Genomic DNA, 26,835 nt, shown 5'->3' with positions numbered 1-26,835 from the left:
TGCCATAATATTTGGTAAAAGACCATGTTCTGTATACCACCCCTACCTTGTCACAACACAACTGATTGGCTCAAACACATTAAGAGGGAAAGAAATTCCACAAATTAACTTTGAACAAATGTATTCAAGGTTACAACCTCATGAAGCTGGTTGAGATAATGCCAATATTGTGCAAAGCTCTCAAAGCAAATGGTGGCTACTTCACTATTATTCTACAATTTATAACATAGTAAAAATAAAAACCCTTGAGTTAGTAGGTGTGTCCAAACTTTTGACTGGTACTGTACACTGAACAAAAATATAAACTCAAAATATAGTGTTGGTTTCATGAGCTGAAATAAGATCCCCGAAATGTTATACAGTGGGGGGAAAAAAGTATTTGATCCCCTGCTGATTTTGTACGTTTTCCCGCTTACAAAGAAATTATCAGTGTATAATTTTAATAGTAGGTTTATTTGAACAGTGAGAGACAGAATAACAACAAAAAAATCCAGAAAAACGCAAGTCAAAAATGTTATAAAATGATTTGCATTTTAATGAGGGAAATAAGTATTTGACCCCTCTGCAAAATATGACTTAGTACTTGGTGGCAAAACCCGTGTTGGCAATCAGAGGTCAGACGTTTCTTGTAGTTGGCCACCAGGTTTGCACACATCTCAGGAGGGATTTTGTCCCACTCCTGTTTGCAGATCTTCTCCAAGTCATTAAGGTTTCTAGGCTGACGTTTGGCAACTCGAACCTTCAGCTCCCTCCACAGATTTTCTATGGGATTAAGGTCTGGAGACTGGCTAGGCCACTCCAGGACCTTAATGTGCTTCTTCTTGAGCCACTCCTTTGTTGCCTTGGCTATGTGTTTTGGGTCATTGTCATGCTGGAATACCCATCCACGACCCATTTACAATGCCCTGGCTGAGGGAAGGAGGTTCTCACCCAAGATTTGACGGTACATGGCCCCGTCCATCGTCCCTTTGATGCGGTGAAGTTGTCCTGTCCCCTTAGCAGAAAAACACCCCCAAAGCATAATGTTTCCACCTCCATGTTTGACGGTGGGGATGGTGTCCTTGGGGTCATAGGCAGCATTCCTCCTCCAACCACGGCGAGTTGAGTTGATGTCAAAGAGCTCCATTGTGGTCTCATCTGACCACAACACTTTCACCATGTTCATTGGCAAACTTCAGACGAGCATGTATATGTATTCTTGAGCAGGGGGACCTTGCGGGCGCTGCAGGATTTCAGTTCTTCACGGCGTAGTGTGTTACCAATTGTTTTCTTGGTGACTATGGTCCCAGCTGCCTTGAGATCATTGACAAGATCCTCCTGTGTAGTTCTGGGCTGATTCCTCACCGTTCTCATGATCATTGCAACTCCACGAGGTGAGATCTTGCATGGAGCCCCAGGCTGAGGGATATTGACAGTTCTTTTGTGTTTCTTCCATTTGCGAATAATCGCACCAAATGTTCTCACAAGCTCCTTGGCGATGGTCTTGTAGCCCATTCCAGCCTTGTGTAGGTCTACAATCTTGTCCCTGACATCCTTGGAGAGCTCTTTGGTCTTGGCCATGGTGGAGAGTTTGGAATCTGATTGATTGCTTCTGTGGACAGGTGTCTTTTTTACAGGTAACAAGCTGCGGTTAGGAGCACTCCCTTTAAGAGTGTGCTCCTAATCTCAGCTCGTTACCTGTATAAAAGACACCTGGGAGCCAGAAATCTTTCTGATTGAGAGGGGGTCAAATACTTATTTCCCTCATTAAAATGCAAATCCTTTTATAACATTTTTGACATGCGTTTTTCTGGATTTTTTGTTATTCTCTCTCGCTGTTCAAATAAACCTACTTTTAAAATTATAGACTGATCATTTCTTTGTAAGTGGGCAAACATACAAAATCAGCAGGGGATCAAATACTTTTCCCCCCACTGTATATGCACAAAAAGCTTATTTCTCAATGTTGCACATATGTATTTACATCCCTGTTGGTAAGCATTTCTCCTTTGCCATATTAAACAGCATCATTACACAGGTGCACCTTGTGCAGGGGACAAAAGGCCACTCTAAAATGTGCAGTTTTATCACACAACACAATGCCACAGATGTCTCAAGTTTTGAGGGAATGTGCAATTGGCATGCTTACTGCAGAAATGTCCACCAGAGCTGTTGCCATATATTTGAATGTTAATTTCTCTACCGTCTGAGACCAGCCGCCTGGACAGCTGGTGAAACTGTGGGTGTGCATAACCAAAGAATTTCTGCACAAATTGTCAGAAACCGTCACAGGAAAGCTCATCTGCGTGCTCGTCATCCTCACAAGGGTCTTGACCTGACTGCAGTTCGGCGTCGTAACCGACTTCATTGGGCAAATGCTCACCTTTGATGGCTACTGGCACGCTGGAGAAGTGTGGTCTTCACGGATTAATCCCCATTTCAACTGTGCCAGGCAGATGGCAGACAGCGTGTATGGCGTTGTGTGGGGAGCGAGCAGGTTGCTGATGTCAACGTTGGGAACAGAGTGCCTCATGGTGGCGGGGTTATGGTACAGGCAGTCATAAGCTACGGACAACACACACAATTGCGTTTTATCGATTGCAATTTGAATGCACAGAGTAACCGTGACAAGATCCTGAAGCCCATTGTCGTGCCTTTCATCCAACGCCATCACATGTTTCAGCATGATAATGTGCAGCCCCATGTAGCAAGGATCTGTGTACAGTTCCTGGAAGCTTAAAATGTCCCAGTTCTTCCATAGCTTGCATGCTCACCAGACATGTCACCAATTGAGCATGTTTGGGATGCTCTGGATCACCATGTACGACAGCGTGTTCCAGCTCCCGCCCATATCCAGCAACTTCGCACAGCCATTGAAGAGTGGGACAGCATTCCGCAGGCCACAATCAACAACCTGATCAATTCAAGGTGAAGAGGCGACTCCGGGATGCTGGCCATCTAGGCAGTTGCAAAGAAAAGCCATATCTCAGACTGGCCAATACAAGATTAAGATGGGGGAAAAAGAACAGACACTGGACAGAGGAACTCTGCCTAAAAGGCCAGCATCCTAGAGTCGCCTCTTCGCTGTTGACGTTGAGACTGGTGTTTTGTGGGTACTATTTAATGAAGCTGCCAGTTGAGGACTTGTGAGACATCCGTTTCTCAAACTAGGCGCGCTAATGTACTTGTCCTCTTGCTCAGTTGTGCACCGGGGCCTCCCACTCTTTCTATTCTGGTTAGAGACAGTTTGCGCTGTTCTGTGAAGGGGAGTAGTACACAGCGTTGTACGAGATCTTCAGTTTCTTGGCAATTTATTGCATGGAATAGCCTTCATTTCTCAGAACAAGAATAGACTGAGTTTCAGAAGAAAGTACTTTGTTTCAGGCCATTTTGAGCCTGTAATCGAACCCACAAATGCTGATGCTCCAGATACTCAACTTTTGTTTGTTTATTTTATTTCACTTTTATTTAACCAGGTAGGCCAGTTGAGAACAAGTTCTCATTTACAACTGCAACCTGGCCAAAACAACAGTTACACACAAACAAACGTACAGTCAATAACACAATAGAAAAGCTATGTACAGTGTGTGCAAATGTAGAAGGGTAGGGAGGTAAGACAATAAATAGGCCATGGAGGTGAAATAATTACAATTTAACTACCACGAATCATTTCGGACCCGTCCCCTTGTTTCCCCGATCTGTTACCCAGTGCCGCCAACACTAACATAGAAAGATTAATACAAAGGTTTCTCTACATTATATTATATGGACGGTATACCCGATACAAATCTAACTTGCTGTTAGTTTTACAGTTTAAAATCCTCCCTCACATTTATCTTGACCGATGCTTTATAGGAATTTAATCCAGTCCATTCTAAGTACATTTTTCGTAAGTTTATAATTTAACCCCAAACTAATGAATAAAGATTACTGACCTTATCTTGCAGCTGAGAATTCAATGTAGGTTGGATCTCGTCACTGTTTCTGTCGCATTCCAGTTCGCCACTGTCCTGTAAAGAACCCTCATAAAGGGGCCAGGTCTTTTAATCTACGGATATTTCATCCGCTCGTGCACGGTTTCGGTGTCTCCATGGAGCGACAGAAAAAGATATTGAAATCCGGCTCGAAGGACCAAGCTGTCACGAGAATTTTCAATCCCAATGATAATAACTAACAATCAATTAAGCTATACCAATCCCCGAGGTTTATAAGACCCTGGGTTTAAGAATAATTAGGCAAAGACTCAGCTTATGCAAAAGGTCCGTACAGTTTATTCAGAGAATGTTCTAAAGTCATATAATGCGCACAGCCTTTTATATAACTCCTACAAGCGCATCTGTTCCTCCCTGAGTGGAGGAACTTTATCTCCTGTCCTTGGTCTCACAGTACCAAAACATGTCTGTTGTCAGTTCCTCATTATCACACACAAACACAATGTTCCCACTGTCTCACAATATTCTATTATTATGTCTAAACACATTGTCTAAGCTTCTAACTATTAGGGTGAAATACTTTAGTCATTACTCTTAATGTCATTCAGATTCTCTAATTACTTTAAACATATACATTCCCTTATCAGAGGGGCTTGGGCAAGTTTCTGCGGGGGGTGCAGAGCTGTTGGCCGGGGTAGGGGTAGCCAGGTGGAAAGCATGGCCAGCCGTAGAAAAAGGCTTATTGAAGTTATCGTAGATTTATCGGTGGTGACTGTTTCCTAGCCTCAGTGCAGTGGGCAGCTGGGAGGGGGTGCTCTTATTCTCCATGGACTTTACAGTGTCCCGAAATGTTGGGGAATTAGTGCCACAGGATGCAAATTTCTGTTAGCTTTCCTAAGGCTAGTTTTTTCAAACTGACTGTGTATATTGGTTCCTGACTTCCCTGAAAAGTTGCATATTGCTGGGGCTATTCGATATTAATGCAGAACGCCGCAGGATGTGTTTGTGCTGGTCAAGGGCAGGGAAGTCTGGGGTGAACCAAGGGCTATATCTGTTCGTAGTTCTACATTTCTTGAATGGGGCATGCTTATTTAAGATGGTGAGGAAAGCACTTTTAAAGAGCGATCAGGCATCCTCTACTGACCGGATAAGGTCAATATCCTTCCAGGATACCCGGGCCAGGTCGATTAGAAAGGCCTGCTCGCTGAAGTGTTTTAGGGAGCGTTTGACAGTGATGAGGGGTGGTCGTTTGACTGCGGACCCATTACGGACGCAGGCAATGATCGCTGAGATCTTGGTTGAAGACGGCATAGGTGGATTTAGAGGGCAAGTTGGTCAGGATGATATCTATGGCCCATGGTTACAGATTTAGGGTTGTACCTGGTAGGTTCCTTGATAATTTGTGAGCTTGAGGGCATCTAGCTTAGATTGTAGGATGGCCGGGGTGTTAAGCATATCCCAGTTTAGGTCACCTAACAGTACGAACTCTGAAGATAGATGGGGGGGGCAATCAATTCACATATGGTGTCCAGGGGACAGCTGAGGGGGGGGGTCTATAACAAGTGGCAACGGTGAGAGGCTTATTTCTGGAAAGGTTTAATTTTTTTAAAGTAGAAGCTCGAATTGTTTGGGCACAGACCTGGATAGCCTGCAGAGTTCTGTTAGACTATCTCTGCAGTAGCTTGCAACTCCGCCCCCTTTGGTAGTTCTATCTTTTTGGAAAATGTTGTAGTTGGGGATGGAAATTTCAGAATTTTTGGTGGCCTTCCTAAGCCAGGATTCAGACACGGCTAGGACATCAGGGTTGGCGGAGTGTGCTAAAGCAGTGAATAAAACAAACTTAGGGAGGAGGCTTCTTATGTTAACATGCATGAAACCAAGGCTTTTACGGTTACAGAACTCAACAAATGAGAGCACCTTGGGAATAGGTGTGGTGCAGGGGGCAACAGGGCCTGGGTAAACCTCTACAACACCAGAGGAGGAGTAGGATAAGGGTATGGCTAAAGGCTATAAGAACTGGTCGTCTAGTGCGTTGGGGACAGAATCAGGGCATAATGTACAGACAAGGGTATGGTAGGATGTGAGTACAGTGGAGGTAAATGTAGGCATTGAGTGACGATGAGAGCGGTTGCGTCTCTGGAGGCACCAGTTAAGCCAGGTGAGTTCTCCGCATGTGTGGAGGGTGCGACAAAAGAGCTGTCTAAGGCATTTAGGGCGGGGCTTGGGGGTCTATAGTGAAAGGCAGTGACAACGACAAATTGACATTGACATTAGGGAGAGGCATGGGTAGCCGAGTGATAATAGCGTCCAATGAGTAGCAATAGGTGAGTCGGGGGCGTTCGGTAGTCGCTACTACGCTAGGCGAGCTGGAGACGCGGCGTTCAGAAAGCTAGTTGGCTGTGGCCAGCGGATGGATCTTCGGCGACGTCGCAACCGAAAAGCCTGTTGGAACCACCTCGGACGATTACGTCGGCAATAAAGGGTCCAGGCCAATTGGCAAAAGAGGTATTGTACCCCAAGAATTAGCTGGTGGATCTCTCCGGCTAGCCGGGAGCCTAGCTCGAGGCCAGCTCAAGGCTAACTGGTGCTTGCTTCAGGACAGAGACGTTAGCCAGGAGTAGCCACTCGGATTGCAGCTTGCTAGCTGCGATGATCCGGTGTAAAGGTCCAGAGCTTGCGGTAGGAATTCGGAGATGTGGTAGAGAAAAAGCAGTCCGATATGCTCTGGATTGATATGTGCAGACTGGCAGGTATTGACCGAGCTGAGGCTGGCTGGTGTTCAAGTTAACAGTGAAGACGGCTAGCAGTGGCTAACTGACTACTAGCTAGTAGCTAGTTAGCTGGCTAGCTTCTGAAGGGGGTTCCGGTTCTAATGTATAAAAATAGCAGATCTGTACCACATTGGGTGAGGCGGGTTACACACACACAGTGGGGAGAACAAGTATTTGATACACTGCCGATTTTGCAGGTTTTCCTACTTACAAAGCATGTAGAGGTCTAATTTTTATCATAGGTACACTTCAACTGTGAGAGACGGAATCTAAAACAAAAATCCAGAAAATCACATTGTATGATTTTTAAGTAATTCATTTGCATTTTATTGCATGACATAAGTATTTGATCACCTACCAACCAGTAAGAATTCCGGCTCTCACAGACCTGTTAGTTTTTCTTTAAGAAGCCCTCCTGTTCTCCACTCATTACCTGTATTAACTGCACCTGTTTGAACTCGTTACCTGTATAAAAGACACCTGTCCACACACTCAATCAAACAGACTCCAACCTCTCCCCAATGGCCAAGACCAGAGAGCTAGATGTGCCAAGCTTATAGAGACACAACCCAAGACACTTTCAGGTGTAATTTCTGCAAAAGGTGGCTCTACAAAGTATTGACTTTGGGGGGGTGAATAGTTATGCATGCTCAAGTTTATTTTTTTGTCTTATTTCTTGTTTGTTTTCACAATGACAAATATTTTGCATCTTCAAAGTGGTAGGCATGTTGTGGAAATCAAATGATACAAAACCTCCAAAAGTAGGTTGTAAGACAACAAAATAGGAAAAATTCCAAGTGGGGTGAATACTTTCGCAAACCACTGTGTGTAGATATTCCTTTAAAAAAATCTGCCGTTTCCAACTACAATAGTCATTTACACCATTAACAATGTCTACACTGTATTTCTGATCAATTTGATATTTCTATGGACAAAAAAAATTGTTTTTTTCAAGGACATTTCTAAGTGACTCCAATCTTTTGAATGGTCTGTCTCTGTCCTCTGTCTGTCTGGTTTGACACCCTGTTTGTAAGCTTGATGTCAATCTCAACCATTTCTCTTTCCCAGTGATGAAGACATACAGTGCATTCGGAAAGTATACAGACCCCTTGACATTTTCCACATTTTTTCCCTCATCAATTTCCACACAATACCCCATGATGACAAAGTGATAACAGGTTTTTAGATTTTTTTTCTTCATATTTATTAAAAATAAAAAAGTTACCTTATGAAAATAAGTATTTAGACCCTTTGCTATGAGACTCATAATTGAGCTCAGGTGCATCCTGTTTCTGTTGATCGTCCTTGAGATGTTTCTACAACTTGATTTGAATTTACCACAGGTGGACTCCATTGATTGGACATGATTTAGAAAGGCACATGCCTGTCTATAAGGTCTCACAGTTGACACTGCGTCACAGAGCAAAAACTAAGCCATGAGGTCGAAGGAATTGTCCGTAGCGCTCCGAGACAGGATTGTGTCGAGTCACAGATCTGGGGAAGGGTACCAAAACATTTATGCAGCATTGAAGGTCCCCAAGAACACAGTGGTCTCTATCATTCTTAAATGGAAGTGAGAACCCAATGGTGAACTCTGGAGCTGACAATGGTCAGCTCCAGAGTTCCTCTGTGGAGATGGGAGAACCTTCCAGAAGGACAAACATCTCTGCAGCACTCCACCAATCAGGCCATTATGGTAGTGGCACATGGCAGCCCACTTGAAGTTTGCCAAAAGGCACCTAAAGCACTCTGACCATGAGAAACAAGATTCTCTGGTCTGATGAAACCAAGATTGTACTTGCCTGGAGGAAACCTGGCACCATCCCTACGGTGAAGCATGGTGGTAGCATCATGCTGTGGGGATGTTTTTCAGCGGCAGGGAATAGGGGACTAGTCAGGATTTAACGGAGCAAAGTACAGAGATCCTTGATGAAAACCTGCTCCAAAGCACTCAGGACCTCAGACTGGGGCGAAGGTTCACCTTCCAACATGAAAAAAAAAAAACGAAGCACACAGCCAAGATAATGCAGGAGTGGCTTCAGGAAAACTCTCTGAATGTCCTTGAGTGGCCTAGGCGACGATCCACATCCAATCTGACAGAACTTGAGAAAATAATGGGGGGAAAACTCCCCAAATACAGGTGTGCCAAGCTTGTAGCATCATTCCCAAGAAGACCAAGGCTGTACTGAGTAAAGGTTCTGGATACTTATGTAAATGTACTTTGTCATTTTGGGGTATTGTGTGTAGATTGATTAGAGGGGAAAAAAACTATTTAATCCATTTTAGAATAAGGCTGCAACTTAACAAAATGTGGGAAAAGTCTAGGGATATGAATACTTTCCGAATGTACTTTTAGATGTCTCATGGTAGGGTGGGATATTCAAAAGGGAACAAATTTGAGAACGTTTATCTGTTGAATGTTTTGGAATTCGGGTCCAAAAAGTCACTTTCTGAGCACTTCTACAATGGGCAAATGTATGGAAGGTTTCGTTAAAATCAAAAGGGGTCCTGTCAAAAATGATTGAAATCAGAGTGATTTACCCAGTTGTCTTGCATGTTTGAACTGCTTCTGGCTGACACTGCTCTTTTTCTCTGGCTGTTGTTTTCCTATCAGTGCTCCCCGCCCCCAGTTGGGTTTCAATTAAAGATTGAAAGAGGTCGGACGCAGAGCGGGTGGGAGATTGGGGCTGTATGAGAGGAGAGCATGTCAGGGTTGGTTCCATTCATTGTCATGCTCACTCCAGTGCCATGTAATTAAAGTTTTAACTGATGAGAAAATTGGGTGAAATGCAGTGAGAAGGAAAGGGTGCATCTGCTCTGTCTTTGTCTGGAGAGGGATGCTCTCCCTTTCTGTGCTATAGGCCAGGGCATTCACTTTCCATTTTCTTGCAGAGGCGGTTAGTTATGACATGCAATAAACATGTCTCCTACAGTATTTGTTGTTCGCTAAATCAGTTCAATCATTCCTCCTGGCAATGTGCCTCAGGCCCTGCATTGGTATGACCAGGATGTACAGAATGAAGCAGAGAAAGCCTTGTCTGCATGACACACACCTCTTATCCTCCTGAGGGATTTAGGCTACCAGGGTTGGTGGAGCATGGTGTGGGGATCTGTGGAATTAGTGATATAAAGCATTCTGTTTCATTGAAACAGTGACCGGAGTCTTAAACTTGGCTTCAGACAGAGGTCGACAGGCCGCCATTTTGATTACTCAGTCAGGTGCCCAGAAATAGATCTGCTTTAATGGGATGACACGCTCACTCACTCTCCCTAATACTGGAGAGTGGAGAGACACACGTGCAAACCCATGCTGCTGTGTATTATTACTACACCTCTAAATGCATGGGTTCTCTAGCCAGCCAAGCTCCATTCTGTCTGTTCCAGCTAGCAAGAGCAGCTAAAAGTGATGCATACACTATCTATTACAGTGCTGAATTTCCCCTTTTATAGACCAGACCAGAATACATGATCAGTCACTTGGAAGGAAGACTCTTATTTTAAGGGAGATTCTAATTTCTGTAGCTGGAATATATGCCCAGCCTTGTCTCAAAATAAAGTGCAGATACCCATGAGAGGGTTGAATTAAGCAGCAATTACCTAATACATTATTGAATTACTAATAAGTTAAATTCAAAACCAAGCCAAATATTGCATCCTAAATTCACAACTACTTTGTACGAGGCTACAGCAATGTTATGTTTATAAGCTGGTCGGCTACACCACTTTTTTTAATGTATTTCGAGATGTTATTGGTAGATAATCTCTTTACGTGCGGTCTAAACATGCCGACCCTATGGCATGCTATGTAAACCAGTGGAATCAATCCTTAATGGGGTGATTTGATATGCGATCACATCTCCTTGTTTGAGTTGCTTGGGGATGGGAGAGTGACAGCGTTCTGGGCCAGGTTATAGGTCTGGTAACTAATCATCTGCTGCTTGCAGAGTACTATTTAAACATGGAAGGACTGCAACTCAATGTGGGGGAAAGGCCTGATATTGCGCCACCATCATTCAGTTAGAAATCCCAATCTGGAAGGAGTCCAACTTTTGATATGTAATTTCCTCCTCATGGAATGAGATTCATTTACATTGGACGGCCACTGCAGCATTTACAACTCTCCCCTCTGCCTAGCTACAACTACAGTACGTAAGTCAGTCAGCAGGTTGCTGCCTGCTATAAACCAGGACAGGGTTTTGGCTTCAGCAGCTCACCCCAATTTGTCTGCACTATTGACTGGACCCTGTATGGTTAGTTCATGCTTGGCTATGAGTCTGCCTAGGTTTGTGTTCATCTCCCTGGGAGTACTGTCTCTCCCTCTGTTTGCACGATTGAGAAGCAATTAGTAGAGTAGCTGAATGGTCTGACTCTCAGCTTCGATAGATATGAATCTCAGCCAGCTGAGCTGCAGGATCATATGACAAGTTCATTCGCAAGACACCTGAGTGTGACGATGTGTGTATGTTGGTATTTGTGTGTGTGTGTGTGTGCACAGTATGCCATCGCTCTGCCTTCAGCCAGCCAGCCTTCCTGTGTAGCAGTGTGTGTGCCTCCTCTTTGACAATAAATAGGCAAGCAACATCATTCCAGCGTCATCTCCGTGGAAACCAGCTCAAGCTGCAGTTGTGATTGGCCCCTTCCCAGAGGCTGTCTTGATGTGATAGGAGGATAGAATCCCTTTCTTCCCACCCTCTCCTCCTCTCATGAACACAAACGCGCACACAGTCACACAGTTTGTTTTTCCCCTTCAGTTGGTCATCTTCTTCCTTCACCTTAATGTTGTTATATGGGAAACAGGAATTAGACAGTTCATTGAGCCTCGTAGTGTGAGCAGCTTTTTAGCAGCAGCATCAACAAGGAGACCGGCACAGCTGGAGACCAATTGCATCTCAGCCAGCAGAGCGGGAGAGAGAGGACTGGAGAGGTTGGACCTGTTAGTTAAACCAGTCATTTTCACCTGATCTTGTTTGCCTTCACATACAATATACCAGCAGTGCTTCTTCTGTGCTGTCGTCACAGAGAGCCAGAGTCAAGCTCATCTTCTAAGCGACGTACGAATTGCTAATTACTAGGCTTTCCTTTCCTGTTCCCGTTTGTGGATGAGCAACAATGACAGATCCATCCCTCTGTGGAGTACGGAGGAGTGTGGAGGCAGCCTCCCTCAGTCAGCCTAGCAAGTAGGACCCGGAATCAATCTGCACGCTTCACTGTTCTTATCAAATAGGATCACGGGGAAGTACATGCATGATCATTGCATAATTTCTACTGCAAATGCTTCATTGTTTGGTGTCTGTGCATGGACGTGCTATAAGAAGTGTTTGTCGCGAATACACAGTATCTTGCAGTATTTGAAGACTGTTTTTTTTTGTGGGAGACGTCATTGAGGGCATTTTTCCAGCCCCCCCTAAAAGTTCAAATTATAAAGGAGCAGCTCTCTGGATTTTTGTCTTGAGCTGGTTTTCTCTTGGAAATGTTGTAAGGAATATTTTATAAAAGGAACACGAGGCAGTCTACCACTTAGTGCTATTTCTGGCACCGTGAAAGCGCCATCTTAGGGGTCCGACTAGCTACAGTAACAAACTTATGAGGCGGCTGTGTTCTGTTACTGATGAGCCTGGTAATTACATCGCTGAGCTTACTGATTTTATCGCGTCGGTGTCGGACACTTAAACTCCGCTCAGACCAAGTTACGACCCCCCCCCCCCTCCCCCCCACCCCTTTTGTAAACTTACTGAAGATCGAGGAAGAGAAAGAAGGGGACCGGATGGTATCAGGGTAAAAAAAACAATTATCCTTGCTGGCGGCTGATCCATGATAACCTCCACCCCCCCAGCAGTGAATGACAAGACTGTGTCGCCCTTGCCCCCCCCCCCCTTTTGGGCCTATTGATCCCTGCTGCCAATGCACTGCCGCTGCCTGCTTGTGACAGTAGAGAGTGATGTATGACCTATGCACCAGGACCGAGCAGCCACCGGAACCTGAACCGGAGCAGCCTGCGTCTGCAGTGGATACAGACATGGAAAGGAGCAGTCGTGGAGAGGCTGAGGCCCCAGGACAGCAGAACAGGGAGAGGGATACTACGACAGAGGAGCAGCAGTATACTACTTCTACCAATGGTGACTTAATGGACAAGGCAAATCTAGACCGTGCCACTGTGACACCCACAGCATTACTAGGCGAGAGGCATCACTCACTCTATGAGGACCTCAATGGCTGCGAGGTGGAAAGGTTTCGCAAGGTAAGTCCTGGTCTAGGGTATGTTGTGATGGTGTATCTGTAACCCATCTCTACCTTTTTTAATCCCTGAAATAGTTAAAATTCCTCCAGAAAAGATACACTTGACCTGTAGGACCCCCTAGAGTTTTGCGGTACCGCTGCAAAGTATTGGCTGTTGCATGCATGGATGATCTGTCAATTAGATTGAACTGCTAATCAGACGCAGATTTCCTGCAGTTTGAAATGGGCCAGTTCTCTCAACTCTGCATAGGACCTTACAAAAGTATGTTGTCAGTTAAGCCTATATATTTAGGTTGTCAATGAACGTCCTGATCTGATCCTGCTTGAGTGCCAGTCTTACTGCAAGTATTGCTCAGGTTAGCTGTAGGTTTTGTTGCTGTTTTATCTGGCCCAGTGCTATCGTAGGCGGCACTGTTTTAGGTTGTCTGTCAATGAATGAACTGCCAGTTTGAGTACTGGTCTGAAGCAGGTTTTGCTGTAGGATCAGGGCTGGGTAATATATTGTGAATGACGGTATGGATCCACATACCGGTATGGATTTTTACAGTACCGTCTATTAAGGTATTTTCATACAGTGTTTAAAAAAAGTATAACTTCTACGAATTGGACTACTTCACCAAAGATATTTATAACTAACCCAAGATCGTTTACAGTGGGAGAAAATGAAGCGTTATGGTCAGAACAAGCAAGGAGGTGGACAAAGCCAAGCATGAGCTAGCAAGATCCTATTGGTGCATTGTAGCATGTATTTGCATATTTCCGTTAGGGAATGCCTCCTTCTGAAGTGTGCACAATCTCAATTCGACCTTGCACTCCTGCTAAACAACAAAACAAATGTAAAACTTTGGCTAAGCATCAAGTCTCCAAAAAGTAGTGCACTATATTCGTAACAGATTCTTGTAGCTTTGGTAACTGAAACATTTATTGAGATCAGATGTTTCATTGATGAAAACATTTGCAGAATGTCGGTTGATTTTTTTCATGATGTCAAGCAAGGAGGCCCTGAGTTTGAAGGTAGGCCTTGAAATACATCCACTGGTACACCTCCAATTGACTCTGTCAATTAGCCTATCAGAAGCTTCTACAGCCATGACATCATTTTCTGGAATTTTCCAAGCTGTTTAAAGGCACAGTCAACTTAGTGTATGTGAACTTCTGACCCACTGAAATTCTGAAACAGTGAATTATAATTGAAATAATCTGTCTGTAAACAATTGTTGGAAAAATGACTTGTGTCATGCAAAAAGTAGATGTCCTAACCGACTTGCCAAAACTATAGTTTGTTAAAAATACATTTGTGGAGTGGTTGAAAAACGAGTTTTAATGACTCCAACCTAAGTTTATGTAAACTTCCGACTTCAGCTGTAGGAATAATTTGTTGCCATCCTAAGGTCACGCACTACTCATAAAACATGAACCTTTCTTGTTCAGAAACATACTGCCATACCGTCCCATAAAATGAATACTTAGCAAGAGAGTTGACAACCCATATTTAACACCACTGCAGACTTCCATTGAAAGTCAATAAGGGGAAGTTTGGAACCCAGAAGATCTCTCTCATAATTGGGCTCTACTCGCAGCGAGTTGACTGTTACTAGTAGGATGAGTGACATGGTGGTAAAGTCCGTTGTAAAAAACGGGGGCACGTACATGATTTCTATTTAACCTTTATTTAACTAGGCAAGTCAGTTAAGAACAAATTATTATTTTACTATGACAACCTACCCTTGCCAAACCCTCCCCTAACCTGGACGACGCTGTGTCAATTGTTCACCGCCCAATGTGACTCAGTGTGATACAACCCGGGATTGAACCAGGGTCTGTAGGGATGCCTCTAGCACTGAGATGCAGTGCCTTAGACTGCTGCGCCACTCGGGACATCAAGGGTTGTTATGCACACTCATACACAGTCTAGACACACTAAGTGTTTTCTTGTATTGTGCGTGTCACCTTTCTGTGTCCCTACATTTCTGAATATGTACTAATAGGTTATTAGCGTAGAAAGAGCTTGGATTCTGGTTATGATTGGATTCTGGGGTTAGCAGCAATTAACAAAACATGAGAGAAAATAACTAGGCTCTTTCCAAGCATCAGTAGCCTGTTTTCATATGGAACTGAATTGCTGTTGGTGTTTTTTTTATTGAACTGTAGTGTACTAGACGGAAATTGCATTTTATGTGGAGAGATTTAATGGGTAGCTTACATGAAATTGATGAAATACAAAACAACACTTGCGGATATAAAAACCGCATCAGTCAACCACAGGGAAAGAGCTGGGGATGCTTTAGGGGGGTTCCATGAACCTGTCAACCTCCAGGCAGACAAGGACAGACCAAATCTGCCCTGACCTGAGGGAGGGAGAGTTTGAAGAATATTGAGGGAGGGAAGGATGGGGCAGAGATGGGTGGCGGGAGGGAGGGATAGAGGAAGCGGGAGGGAGGGAGAGTTTGAAGAGCAGAGAGAGAGTCTTCCATGTGAGTTCCCCTGAGACGGGTCTGTTTTGATGAGCAGAATATGAAGCTAGCTTTCGCGTGTGGCAGTCGTGAGGTAGGACAATCCCCAGCCCGCCTCAGCTTGACCCCACTATGACATCTCTCTCCTCCCTCCCAAATATCTGCTGAGAGTAACAGGAGCACTCCGTCTCCCTGCAAGGGGAGTGAAACCAGACTACTCAGCTTTTGGAGGAACATTCATATTTAAAAGACATTGTACAAGTACATCAGGTTAGCATTTTCTTTTTGGTCTTAAAATCAGTTTTTCGTGTTGGGATTTTCGGAGTATTTCAGAGCTAAAAAATGGTCTGTCAATGGGGGATGTCTGTCGCGCTCAGGATATGGGATGCTGACCACTGACCTCTCTGCCGTTGCTTATCCTCATAAACAAAGCAATTAAGTCTCAATAGAAAACAAATATACTGCACCACACACACACACACACACACACAATGTGGTGGTAGATGAATGGCCATCTGGCCACAGGAGCTGAGAGGGAGGGAGCATTTAAATGATGCATTAGCAATTATCTGATAGTCCTTTCAGCCCAGTGGGGGGTGATCCCCAAGTATTGTTAAGATGGGAGATTCTGTCAGTTTTAGAGATGACTATTTATTTTCTGGTTACATGTGGTGCAGAGTGGGCAACCTAGTGCGTGTCCTTATTCCCTTTGACCATTTCCAGCCTTGTGTGTAGTGCGCGGCGTGTGACATTATAGCCCTCAACCCCCACCCAGCTGTTACAGCAGCCTATTATTTAGGTGTGTGTAGAAAAGGAAGGAGTATATTGTGCGAGGTGATGCTGTCGACGTTCCTTTGGATCTCCAATAAACCTCTGGGCTGTGGTCAAATGTTTCATATGAGGCAACCGTATAGAATGTCACCTTATTTGAATAATGATGTGTGCGAAGGGTACAGTGGTATAAATATCATACACCCCCCCCCCCCCCCCAAATGCTCAAATGCTATTGTTATGTAATCTTCTTGTTACTTACTGATTTAATACATTTTTTTAAACTTTAGTTTATTTAGTAAATATTATTTTAACTCTTTTTCTTGAACTGCATTGTTGGTTAAGGACTTGTAAGTAAGCATTTCACGTTAAGGTCTACAGTATTCGGCTTATGTGACAAATACAATTTTATTTGAAGTAGCGGTGTAGATTTTTTCCTGTAGAGTAGACCAAGCCTACAGGGAAATTAATGCATGAATTCTTTTTCGATTACATCTTGACGATTTATTTGTTCCAGTGTGTGTGTGTCATCGGTTTGTGTATTTAAAAAAATAAAACATTTATGGCCATGCACAATGACAGAATTACAATGTGAAAGTGTGTTGTTGCGCAATAAGACGTTCTAGCTCCATATCCCAGCCAGCTAAATGTGTCCTGCCTGCCTGCTTCAAAAGCGGTGGAGTTTTAGCTCAATTCCACGTTGCTGTAGGGCACTCTTCATGATTCATTGTCTCTCACTGCAGCCAAATGTGTCTCCCTTCTCAACCTGAATCCTTTTAGAGGGTTTGGTATGTATTTTTTATTTTTTTTCCACACAGCCAGGCACAGATGCTAGACCTAACGCTGTTGTGTTTTGTATTGTGTTTTGTATTGTATCAGTAATGGTTTGAACTGTATAAGTCAGGGTGATGTGGTCATGGTAAAGATTTAAAATCCCCAGAGGACTTACATTTTAACAATGGCTCACAGGTGTCAAATTGCTATTGTTGGCCACTGCTGGCCACTGTTTTTATAATCTGCTTTGAAGAGGAGTTTTAGGTGATGAGTTTAACATGGTGGGGCTATGAGGCTGTTTGATGAAACGCCCGAGGGAGAGGCTAGGGGATAGGAGTGACTATATAAGCCCCCCAGTGCTGTTTACTGAGCCCCCCCCCCCCCACCACACAAGCACACACACACCCCTCCTTCTCACCCACTGTGTTCATCAAACAAAATGAATCCGTCTCATATTCTGAAGAAGAATAATCTCATGTTTTTTTTTATCCTGTCCATCACCTCGCTGTCTCAATCTAATTCATCCCCCTTCCATTTTCAACTTTCTGACTCCACAGGCACTTGTTGTCCGTCAGTCTTAGTGACGCTGTAGGTGGCTGGCGTTGGTGTTAGTCTGGTGTGACCTGTGGCTGGATAGATGTCAGAGCAGACCTTCCTTGGTGGTCTAAACTCACAGCACCTGTCTTGATGCCAAATTACATTTCTACTTTTGAGCATCAAACCATCCAGCACAAGGTGTAGTGAGCTGAGGTCATCACTCAATCAATGGCTTTCCACTGGCTGGGTCACGCTTCAGGGTTTTCCATGTGAACACAATGAACCATGTTATCTGATTAGCTGTCCATCTCATCAGGGCCGTGATGCCTTAGTTACAGCTCAGGCCAACAGAAAATAATGAGTAGAGGAATGGATGTTGGATTGGTTTGGTAGTGTTTCAGAGAGCCTGTTTTTTTATTGATCTGACTCACACACTGCCTAGTGCTCTGCTGCTCGCTTTGGCTGAAAAGTTTAAATTGAAAAGAATCAAATCAAAGTTTATTTGTCACGTGTGCTGAATACAACAGGTGTAGATCTTACAGGCTCTAACCAATAGTGCAAAAAAGGTATTAGGTGAACAATGAGTAGGTAAAGAAATAAATAAAACAACAGTAAAAAGACCGGCTACATACAGACACCGGTTAGTCAGGCTGATTGAGGTAGTATGTACATGTAGATATGGTTAAAGTGACTATGCATATATGATGAACAGAGAGTAGCAGTAGTGTAAAAGAGGGGTTGGCGGGTGGTGGGTGGGACACAATGCAGATAGCCCTGTGAGCCAATGTGCGGGAGCACAGGTTGGTCGGCCCAATTGAGGTAGTATGCACATGAATGTATAGTTAAATTGACTATGCATATATGATAAACAGAGTAGCAGCAGCATTATAAAGAGGGGTTGGGGGGGCACACAGTCAATGACTGGGGTGGCTGGGGTCTTTGACAATTTTTAGGGCCTTCCTCTGACACCGCCTGGTGTAGAGGTCATGTATGGCAGGCAGCTTAGCCCCAGTGATGTACTGGGCCGTACGCACTACCCTCTCTAGTGCCTTGCGGTCAGAGGCCGAGCAATTGCCGTACCAGGCAGTGATGCAACCAGTCAGGATGCTCTCGATGTTGCAGCTGTAGAACCTTTTGAGGATCTCAGGACCCATGCCAAATCTTTTTAGTTTCCTGAGGGGGAATAGGCTTTGTCGTGCCCTCTTCACAACTGTCTTGGTGTGTTTGGACCATTCTAGTTTGTTGTTGATGTGGACACCAAGGAACTTGAAGCTCTCAACCTGCTCCACTACAGCTCCATCGACGAGAATGGGGGCGTGCTCGGGTCCTCATTTTCCTGTAGTCCACAATCATCTCCTTAGTCTTGGTTACGTTGAGGGATAGGTTGGTATTCTGGCACCACCCGGCCAGGTCTCTACCCTCCTCCCTATAGGCTCTCTCGTCATTGTCGGTGATCAGGCCACACTGTTGTGTTGTCTGCAAACTTAATGATGGTGTTGGAGTCGTGCCTGACCATGCAGTCGTGAGTGAACAGGGAGTACAGGAAGGGACTGAGCACGCACCCCTGGGGAGCTCCAGTGTTGAGGATCAGTGTGGCAGATGTTGCTACCTACCCTCACCACCTGGGGGGCGGCCCGTCAGGAAGTCCAGGATCTGGTTGCACATTTAACATGTTGATGGAAATTTGGTAGAACTTTCCCTGCATTAAAGTCTCCGGCCACTAGGAGCGCAGCTTCTGGGTGAGTGGTTTCCTGTTTGCTTATTTCCTTATACAGCTGACTGAGTGCGGTCTTAGTGCCAGCATCTGTCTGTGGTGGTAAATAAACAGCCACGAAAAGTATAGCTGAGAACTCTCTAGGCAAGTAGTGTGGCCTGTAATTTATCACAATATACTCTACTTCAGGTGAGCAAAATCTAGAGATTTCCTTAGATTTCGTGCACCAGCTGTTGTTTACAAATATGCACAGACTGCCCCCCCTCGTCTTACCGGAGTGTGCTGTTCTATCTTTCCGGTGCAGCGTATATCCCGCTAGCTGAATATCTATGTCGTCATTCAGCCATGATTCTGTGACACATAGGATATTACAGTTTTTGATGTCCCGTTGGTAGGATAATCGTGATCGTACCTCGTCTAGTTTATTGTCCAATGATTGCACTTTGGCGAGTAGTATTGATGGTAACGGCAGCTTTCCCACTCGCCTTTTCCGGATCCAGACCAGGCATCCGGCTCTTTGTCCTCTGTACCTGCGTTACTCCCATTCAGCATTGTTCACACCTTAAGCCAGCCCCACCCATCTTTTTAAGGATTCACATGAGGTCATATGCTGAACAGTGAGTAGTGTAGTAAAGATTAAGACTAAAAGTAGTAGCCTACAATAAGGAAAAATTCCAGGTAAATATTAGATGATGCTTAACCAGACACACTTGTCTAAATTTGAGTCATTTGAAAGAAATGCTATAACCCCCAGCCACATCTTGCTAAGTGGATGGGTCTCCACAGAAGGTGTAAACGGTACAGCCAAATGGTTACTTGTACAGTAGCAATAACAGAAAAATGTCAATATAAATAAAATAATATACAGTATGTATAAGAACAATATCAGTTATAGATGAGGTAGTTATATGCATACAATCAGGGGTAAAGTGGCTGAGCAGAAGGATAAAAAAAACAAAAAAACAAATAGTAGCAGCAACGTATGGCGTGTGTGTTAGGAGAGAGTCATTTGAATAGAGGCACTGCAGATAGTGCTGATGACTGGTCCGTCCGAACCACCCATGACAAGGGAATCTATATTTGGAGAGCCTGTTTCTGTCCTGCCCTTGACTTTGGTGCAGGGCATGTGATGTCCATAGCCTCTTCGTCGCAAAACTCCATGATCTTCTCAAAAACATAAGTTTGTCTAGCTGTGTCCAGTCCAGGTGGTGCTTGTACAGGCAGACCATCTATGGGAGGAATGATGTCGGCGTTGCGCAGCATTTGAAACCCGGTCCCGACTGAGGTCGAACGCTCCTTGGCGACAACACCACCAGGCTCCAGATTATTGAAGCTATAAAAAAAAAGGAAATAACCAAAACAATGTAGAAGACATTGCAGCCTTGCATGACATCAATTCACCTCCCAAGTTTAGATAAGAATAACCTCTTACAATGCAATGAAAATGATATTCACCTGAAGTGCTGGTACTGCTTGAACTGTGGCAGCAGCCTGAGGTACTGAGTCAGGTGTTGTTGCTAGCCATAGCTTTCCACTAGCACCGTACCATCCTCCAGTCCAACTAGCTGTGGGATGTTGACCCCTGTCACAGTGTTGTCCTTCACAACACCAGCAATCTCAGACAAAGTGTTCACTCTGGTCTTTCTGAAGCGCTGCTTGATGAGGCTGAAGCACCAGTCGGGGGAAAACCTGTGGATGGTCCGCCAGGCACAATACCAGAGCACAAACTAGTTATTGTTTTGGCCACTGCCGTTATCACTATTCAGGTCCACATGTGTTTCCCCAACTCCATAGTTGGTGACTGCGCTGCTGCCTTTGCTGGATCACATGTCTTCGTCAATCAAGTAGTTGTGGTATTCCTTTACAGCAGACCCCAAACAAGCCACACTTGCAAGGAGTTAAAAAGTAGATGGGACCTGGCTGCATAGGGTCAGAAGGATAGTGCACCTGCAAACAACAAAAGAACATTAAGAAAAGTTAGTGGAAAGAAGATGTAATGTAAAATGTAATCTTTTTTTATGCATAGTTATCAGGTAAGTTTCACTTACCTACAAATGAGCAGAGCGGCAGTACTGCATACAGAAACATCATCCTGGAACCAGAATAGGCTCTGTATGCTGTGCGTATGTGATACGTAAGATCCAGAATTACACAGGCCAATTTAATTCCACTAAATTAACCTATAAGCATGACTGTCCAAATGTATTTTCGTTAGATAACAGATTTGTGTGTGTGTGTGTGTGTGTGTGTGTGTGTGTGTGTGTGTGTGTGTGTTAGGGATGTTAACAGTTAATCTAACACACACATCAATCTAACACACACATCAATCTATCTCCCTCCCTAGTGCTCTCCTCTGCTCCTCTCTTTGACTGAAAGTAGAAATTTAATTGTAGAGTTGATTGAATTCTCTTATGTTATTGACTATCCTCACAGAGGCATTGCCTTAAAAGCTTACTTCCTCTCAGAATATACTGCAGAAGAGATGCAGAGGTAAGGCTTAGCATAATCACAGAATGTAATGAAGTGACTTATTATTATTCATTTCTTTTCACCACCAGCCCCTTATCTGAGGCAGTGGTGTGAGGTGTTAAGCGAGTGTGTGACTGATGCCACAGCCAGCCCTACAGGCAGCTCTCAGCTGACCTACTTTGGATCCATGGGAAGAGAAAAGTAGAACGAGGCTCGAGAACTTCCTCTCTCTCACTCGCTCTCTGTCTCACTCTCTGTCTCTCTCGACACACAATTACCTCACCAGACATGCCACCAGGGGTCTTTTCACAGTCCCCAGGTCTAGAACAAATTCAAGGAAACATACAGTATTATAGAGAGCCATGATTGCATGGAACTCCCATCTCGTATAGCGCAAGTGAACAGAAAACCTGGTTTCAAAAAACAAATAACGCAACACCTCACGGAACAAAGCCTTCCCCATGTGACCTACTTGTTGTGTGTATGTATTGACGTGTGTAACTGATAGATGCGCACACACACGCACACTACATGTTAATGTTTTTAAATGTATGTAAAGTATTTTGTCGGTATTTTTTTGTTATGTTTCAGAACCCAGTGAGACTAGCTGTCACCATTGGTGTCAGCTAATGGGGATCCTAATCAAATAAAAACTTCTCTCTTCTCCCTCCTCTCCTGTCTCTTCTCTCACTTTTGCTCATCTCTCTTTCATCTTTCCTCTGTCTCCTCTCTTTTCTGTCGATTTTCTTCTTCTGCCTCTCCCCTCTATATCTCTCTGTCTCTCTTGCTGCTCTGTCTCTCTCTGGCCTCCCCTGCTTCTCCAGTGCTTTCCCTACACATTTGTGATGCACTACTTATTTATCAAACTTTTTTACACCACAACCAGTTCCTGTTAGATTTGACAGAAGTTTTCAGAACCGTATTTAAATGTAAATTAAATTAAAAATGACCAGTTAGTTGCCTTTTGAAAATGTTACAGACTCTGGTCTTTTTCAATATTTGTGGTATTCTCGTTGAGCAGTTCCCAAACTAGAAATGTTAAATGATTTGAGAATCCTCCTAGGTTATCGACCCCACCCTTCGTCATCGTACATAACTAGTTCCCGGCTGCGCCTCACAAAAGGACAGTTTGAAATGCGCCAATTAAGATTATAATTTTTTATTACAATGTGTGTGTATAGGCTCTAGTTGCTTTATCGGAATAGCCTGACTTTTTTTTTTCAGCTCAGATTTACTTGAGGCATACAACGCAACGTACGAATATGTGTAATGTTAAACCCTTAATAACCATAGCCTCTAGCCTGGGAGTTGGGCCCTTCAGATCAGTATCGCCATACATGCTGTCCTGTTCTCTTCCCGTGATTTATAAACCCCTTATTATATGATTCACTCTGCTTTCAAAACATCAGGGGATAGGAAATGCTTGTCTCTGGGTTGTACTGCACCATCATTTTCAGGTAAGAGTCCCGCCCCCACAGTCTCCAATGTAATTCATTGCTGGAGCTTGTAGGTGTTGGCACTTACAAGCTATACAGAGACCTTAAAGGCTAAGCGATTTTTCTATTTTCTCCAACAGTGATTATTCCGAACAGTGTTTTTAAATTAGTCTTTTTTGTTGTTTGTTTAATTAACCAGTCCTCTTACATAGTCTAGTCTTTGTGGGTTCATACTATACATTTCAATCACCTCGTCCTATGACTTAACCCTTAATGGCAGACATCAGTACAGTCTAGCCCACCCCACATGTGCCAGGGTGGGGGTGAGTGAATGTCTTATGGCAGTCACAAGGTTTGTGTTGTGAGACATTCAATTGGTCACGCTCTCTCCACGGCCGACTGGTCGGTGCTCTGCAGGGATCACTCCCCAAATGGGTCTCCTCCTACCCTGGAGAATGGAGTTAGTAGGATGCTTCTGGATGACTTGGTGGATGTTACTGTTCTCGATCCTACCAACCAGTCATGGAGATATGTCACTCTCAGTGGAAGTCGAAAACAGTGACCATTGGCAACGGGGGCCTCCTTGCCACGTCTCCCTGTGTCTCAGTTGGTAGAGCATGGTGTTTGCAATGCCAGGGTTGTGGGTTCGATTCCCACGGGGGGCCAGTAAGGAGAAACAAAAAAAAAAATGTATGAAATGAATTGAAATGTATGCATTCACTACTGTAAGTCACTCTGGATAAGAGCATCTGCTAAATGACTAAAATGTAAATGTAAAATGTTAAGGCTGTGGCAGTAACAACATTTCGTCAGCTGGTGATTGTCACGCAAATAACTGTCGGTCTCACAGTAATTGACCGTTAATTAACATAAACACATTTAGCATCTCCTGGCTTCCACAAAAAATCCCTGTAATATAGCCTACACCTTCACAATGAATGTATTTATTTTAGACAGGTCTAAAGAAGCATGATATGAAAAAAATGTAGTCTATTTCAGAAGAACAGAATAGAATACTCTGAGTAGTCCTTATGTTAGGTCCTGATCTGGCTATGCCAACTGTCTGTGGGCTACACTAGTTAATTTAGCAGACAAGATTTGCTTAGAATTCTATGGCATTATTTTATAATATAAAAAATACAATTGAACAAAGTTGAATAAAATGTCAATATTTTCTACGAACGATTTGAGGGGGTGCGCACATGCAGCTATTCTTTATTGAGTGGTTAACAAAGAATTGATGTAACTTTAGTTGTTCTACAAACGTTGGGCTATATGTTTTGATTATTAGATTGGAAGGCTGTATGATGCGACTCTAAGGATGATTTGAAAAAAGTTGCTTGAATGGCATGAGTTCTGCTTTGTATTTTTGCGCAGGCTGTACAGTCGTGGCCAAAAGTTTTGAGAATTATGCAAATATTAATTTCCACAAAGTTTGCTGCTTCAGTGACTTTAAATATTTTTGTCAGATGTTACTATGGAATACTGAAGTATAATTACAAGCATTTCATAAGTGTCAAAGGCTTTTATTGACAATTACATGAAGTTGATGCAGAGAGTCAATATTTGCAATGTTGACCCTTCTTTTTCAAGACCTCTGCAATCCGCCCTGGCATGCTGTCAATTAACTTCTGGGCCACATCCTGACTGATAGCAGCCCATTCTTGCATAATCAATGCTTGGAGTTTGTCAGAATTTGTGGGTTTTTGATTGTCCACCCGCCTCTTGAGGATTGACCACAAGTTCTCAATGGGATTAAGGTCTGGGGAGTTTCCTGGCCATGGACCCAAAATATCGATGTTTTGTTCCCCGAGTCACTTAGTTGTCACTTTTGCCTTATGGCAAGGGGCTCCATCATGCTAGAAAAGGCATTGTTCGTCACCAAACTGTTCCTGGATGGTTGGGAGAAGTTGCTCTCGAAGGTTGTGTTGGTACCATTCTTTATTCATGGCTGTGTTCTTAGGCAAAATTGTGAGTGAGCCCACTCCCTTGGCTGAGAAGCAACCCCACACATGAATGGTCTCAGGATGCTTTACTGTTGGCATGACACAGGACTGATGGTAGCGCTCACCTTGTCTTCTCCGGACAAGCTTTTTTCCGGATTCCCCAAACAATCGGAAAGGGGATTCATCAGAGAAAATGACTTTACCCCAGTCCTCAGCAGTCCAGTCCCTGTACCTTTTGCAGGATATCAGTCTGTCGCTGATGTTTTTCCTGGAGAGAAGTGGCTTCTTTGCTGCCCTTCTTGACACCAGGCCATCCTCCAAAAGTCTTCGCCTCACTGTGCGTGTAGATGCACTCACACCTGCTTGCTGCCATTCCTGAGCAAGCTCTGTACTGGTGATCCCGCAGCTGAATCAACTTTAGGAGGCGGTTCTGGCGCTTCCTGAACTTTCTTGGGCACCCTGAAGCCTTCTTCACAACAATTGAACCGCTCTCCTTGAAGTTCTTGATGATCCGATAAATGGTTGATTTAGGTGCAATCTTACTGGCAGCAATATCCTTGCCTGTGAAGCCCTTTTTGTGCAAAGCAATGATGACGGCACGTGTTTCCTTGCAGGTAACCATTGTTGACAGAGGAAGAACAAATGATTTCAAGCACCACCCTCCTTTTGAAGCTTCCAGTCTGTTATTCGAACTCAATCAGCATGACAGAGTGATCTCCAGCCTTGTCCTCGTCAACACTCACACCTGTGTTAATGAGAGAATTACTGACATGATGTCAGCTGGTCCGTTTGTGGCAGAGCTGAAATGCCGTGGAAATGTTTTTTGGGGGATTCAGTTCATTTGCATGGCAAAGAGGGACTTTGCAATTTATCTGATCATGCTTCATAACATTCTGGAGTATATGAAAATTGCCATCATACAAACTAAGGCAGCAGACTTTGTGAAAAATAATATTTGTGTCATTCTCAAAACTTTTTTGGCCACAACTGTATACACCACTGCCTTCCCTCCAAGTCCTCACCAGGCTCTCAACAGAAGGCTCCGGTTGTCACCAGCCTCCTGACTGCTTATATCATGTTGGAAAAAAACACTGACTAGGCAGCTTAATTGTAATTCAGATAAGAAATGTATTGGATCATTCCACCAAGTATTGTAACCTGGTGAACAAAACAGTTTCACCTAATTTTAACACTGTCATAAAGAGCACATGTTCAACTTAACAAAAAAACATGTTTTCCCATCTCAAGAGGTTAAATAAAAAAACATGGCTATATTGCCAAGTAAAGTAACAGGGTTGATTGTAACAGGTTGGCAATTTCATCTTAAATCTTCCATGAATCCTATTTTTGACCGATTTAAAAAAAATAAAAAATAAATTATGAATCCGTAATCACATTAAATAAATAATAGTCACCAGAAATGACTTTGTTCATGCAACATAATAACTAGGGCTTTACAATGATTGTGAGAAATGTTGGGGTTCAAATCTTCCTAAAAGTCAGAGGGACATGACAAAATGCTAAGTTTTAGCACTTTAGCAAGTCTTTATTCATATTAAAAAAAATCTGATTTATTGATTTCCATGTGGTCTATATTAAAGGGCACTTCCTTTAACATAACAGGCTTTTAAAATGCAATATTTCTGCACAATTTCTACTTAAAATGAAAGGGACACAAAATGCACTCATTTTGTGGAATGGCCCATTTAGCAATCACGCAGAGAATTGATACTCCCTCGCTCTCATCTCACATGTGAGTTAATTTGACAAATTAAACCAGTTGTTATTAGCTAGCTGGGGGAGTCAGAGGGGTGAA

At 43.7% G+C, this 26,835-nt stretch overlaps 1 protein-coding gene across 5 annotated transcripts in view; it reads left to right on the top strand.

The window, feature by feature from the left end:
* Window positions 1-26,835, top strand: part of LOC115148432 (peripheral-type benzodiazepine receptor-associated protein 1) — a 178,548-nt gene that overhangs the window by 7,129 nt on the left and 144,584 nt on the right. Inside the window, exon 1 of one of the 5 annotated variants that reach the window (XM_029690324.1) lies at window positions 12,554-12,920. The exons of the other annotated variants lie outside the window; for them this stretch is intronic. Within the exon in view, the coding sequence (XP_029546184.1) occupies window positions 12,621-12,920 (300 nt within the window). The 5' untranslated portion in view covers window positions 12,554-12,620. Of the gene's footprint in view, window positions 1-12,553; window positions 12,921-26,835 lie in introns of those variants that run through there. 5 annotated transcript variants of the gene reach the window in all.

Source organism: Salmo trutta, chromosome 15 (genome assembly GCF_901001165.1).
Source record: "Salmo trutta chromosome 15, fSalTru1.1, whole genome shotgun sequence".
Taxonomy (NCBI): domain Eukaryota; kingdom Metazoa; phylum Chordata; class Actinopteri; order Salmoniformes; family Salmonidae; genus Salmo; species Salmo trutta.
The sequence above is the reverse complement of the archived record's forward strand: the minus strand, read 5'-3'. Positions and strand labels throughout refer to the sequence as shown.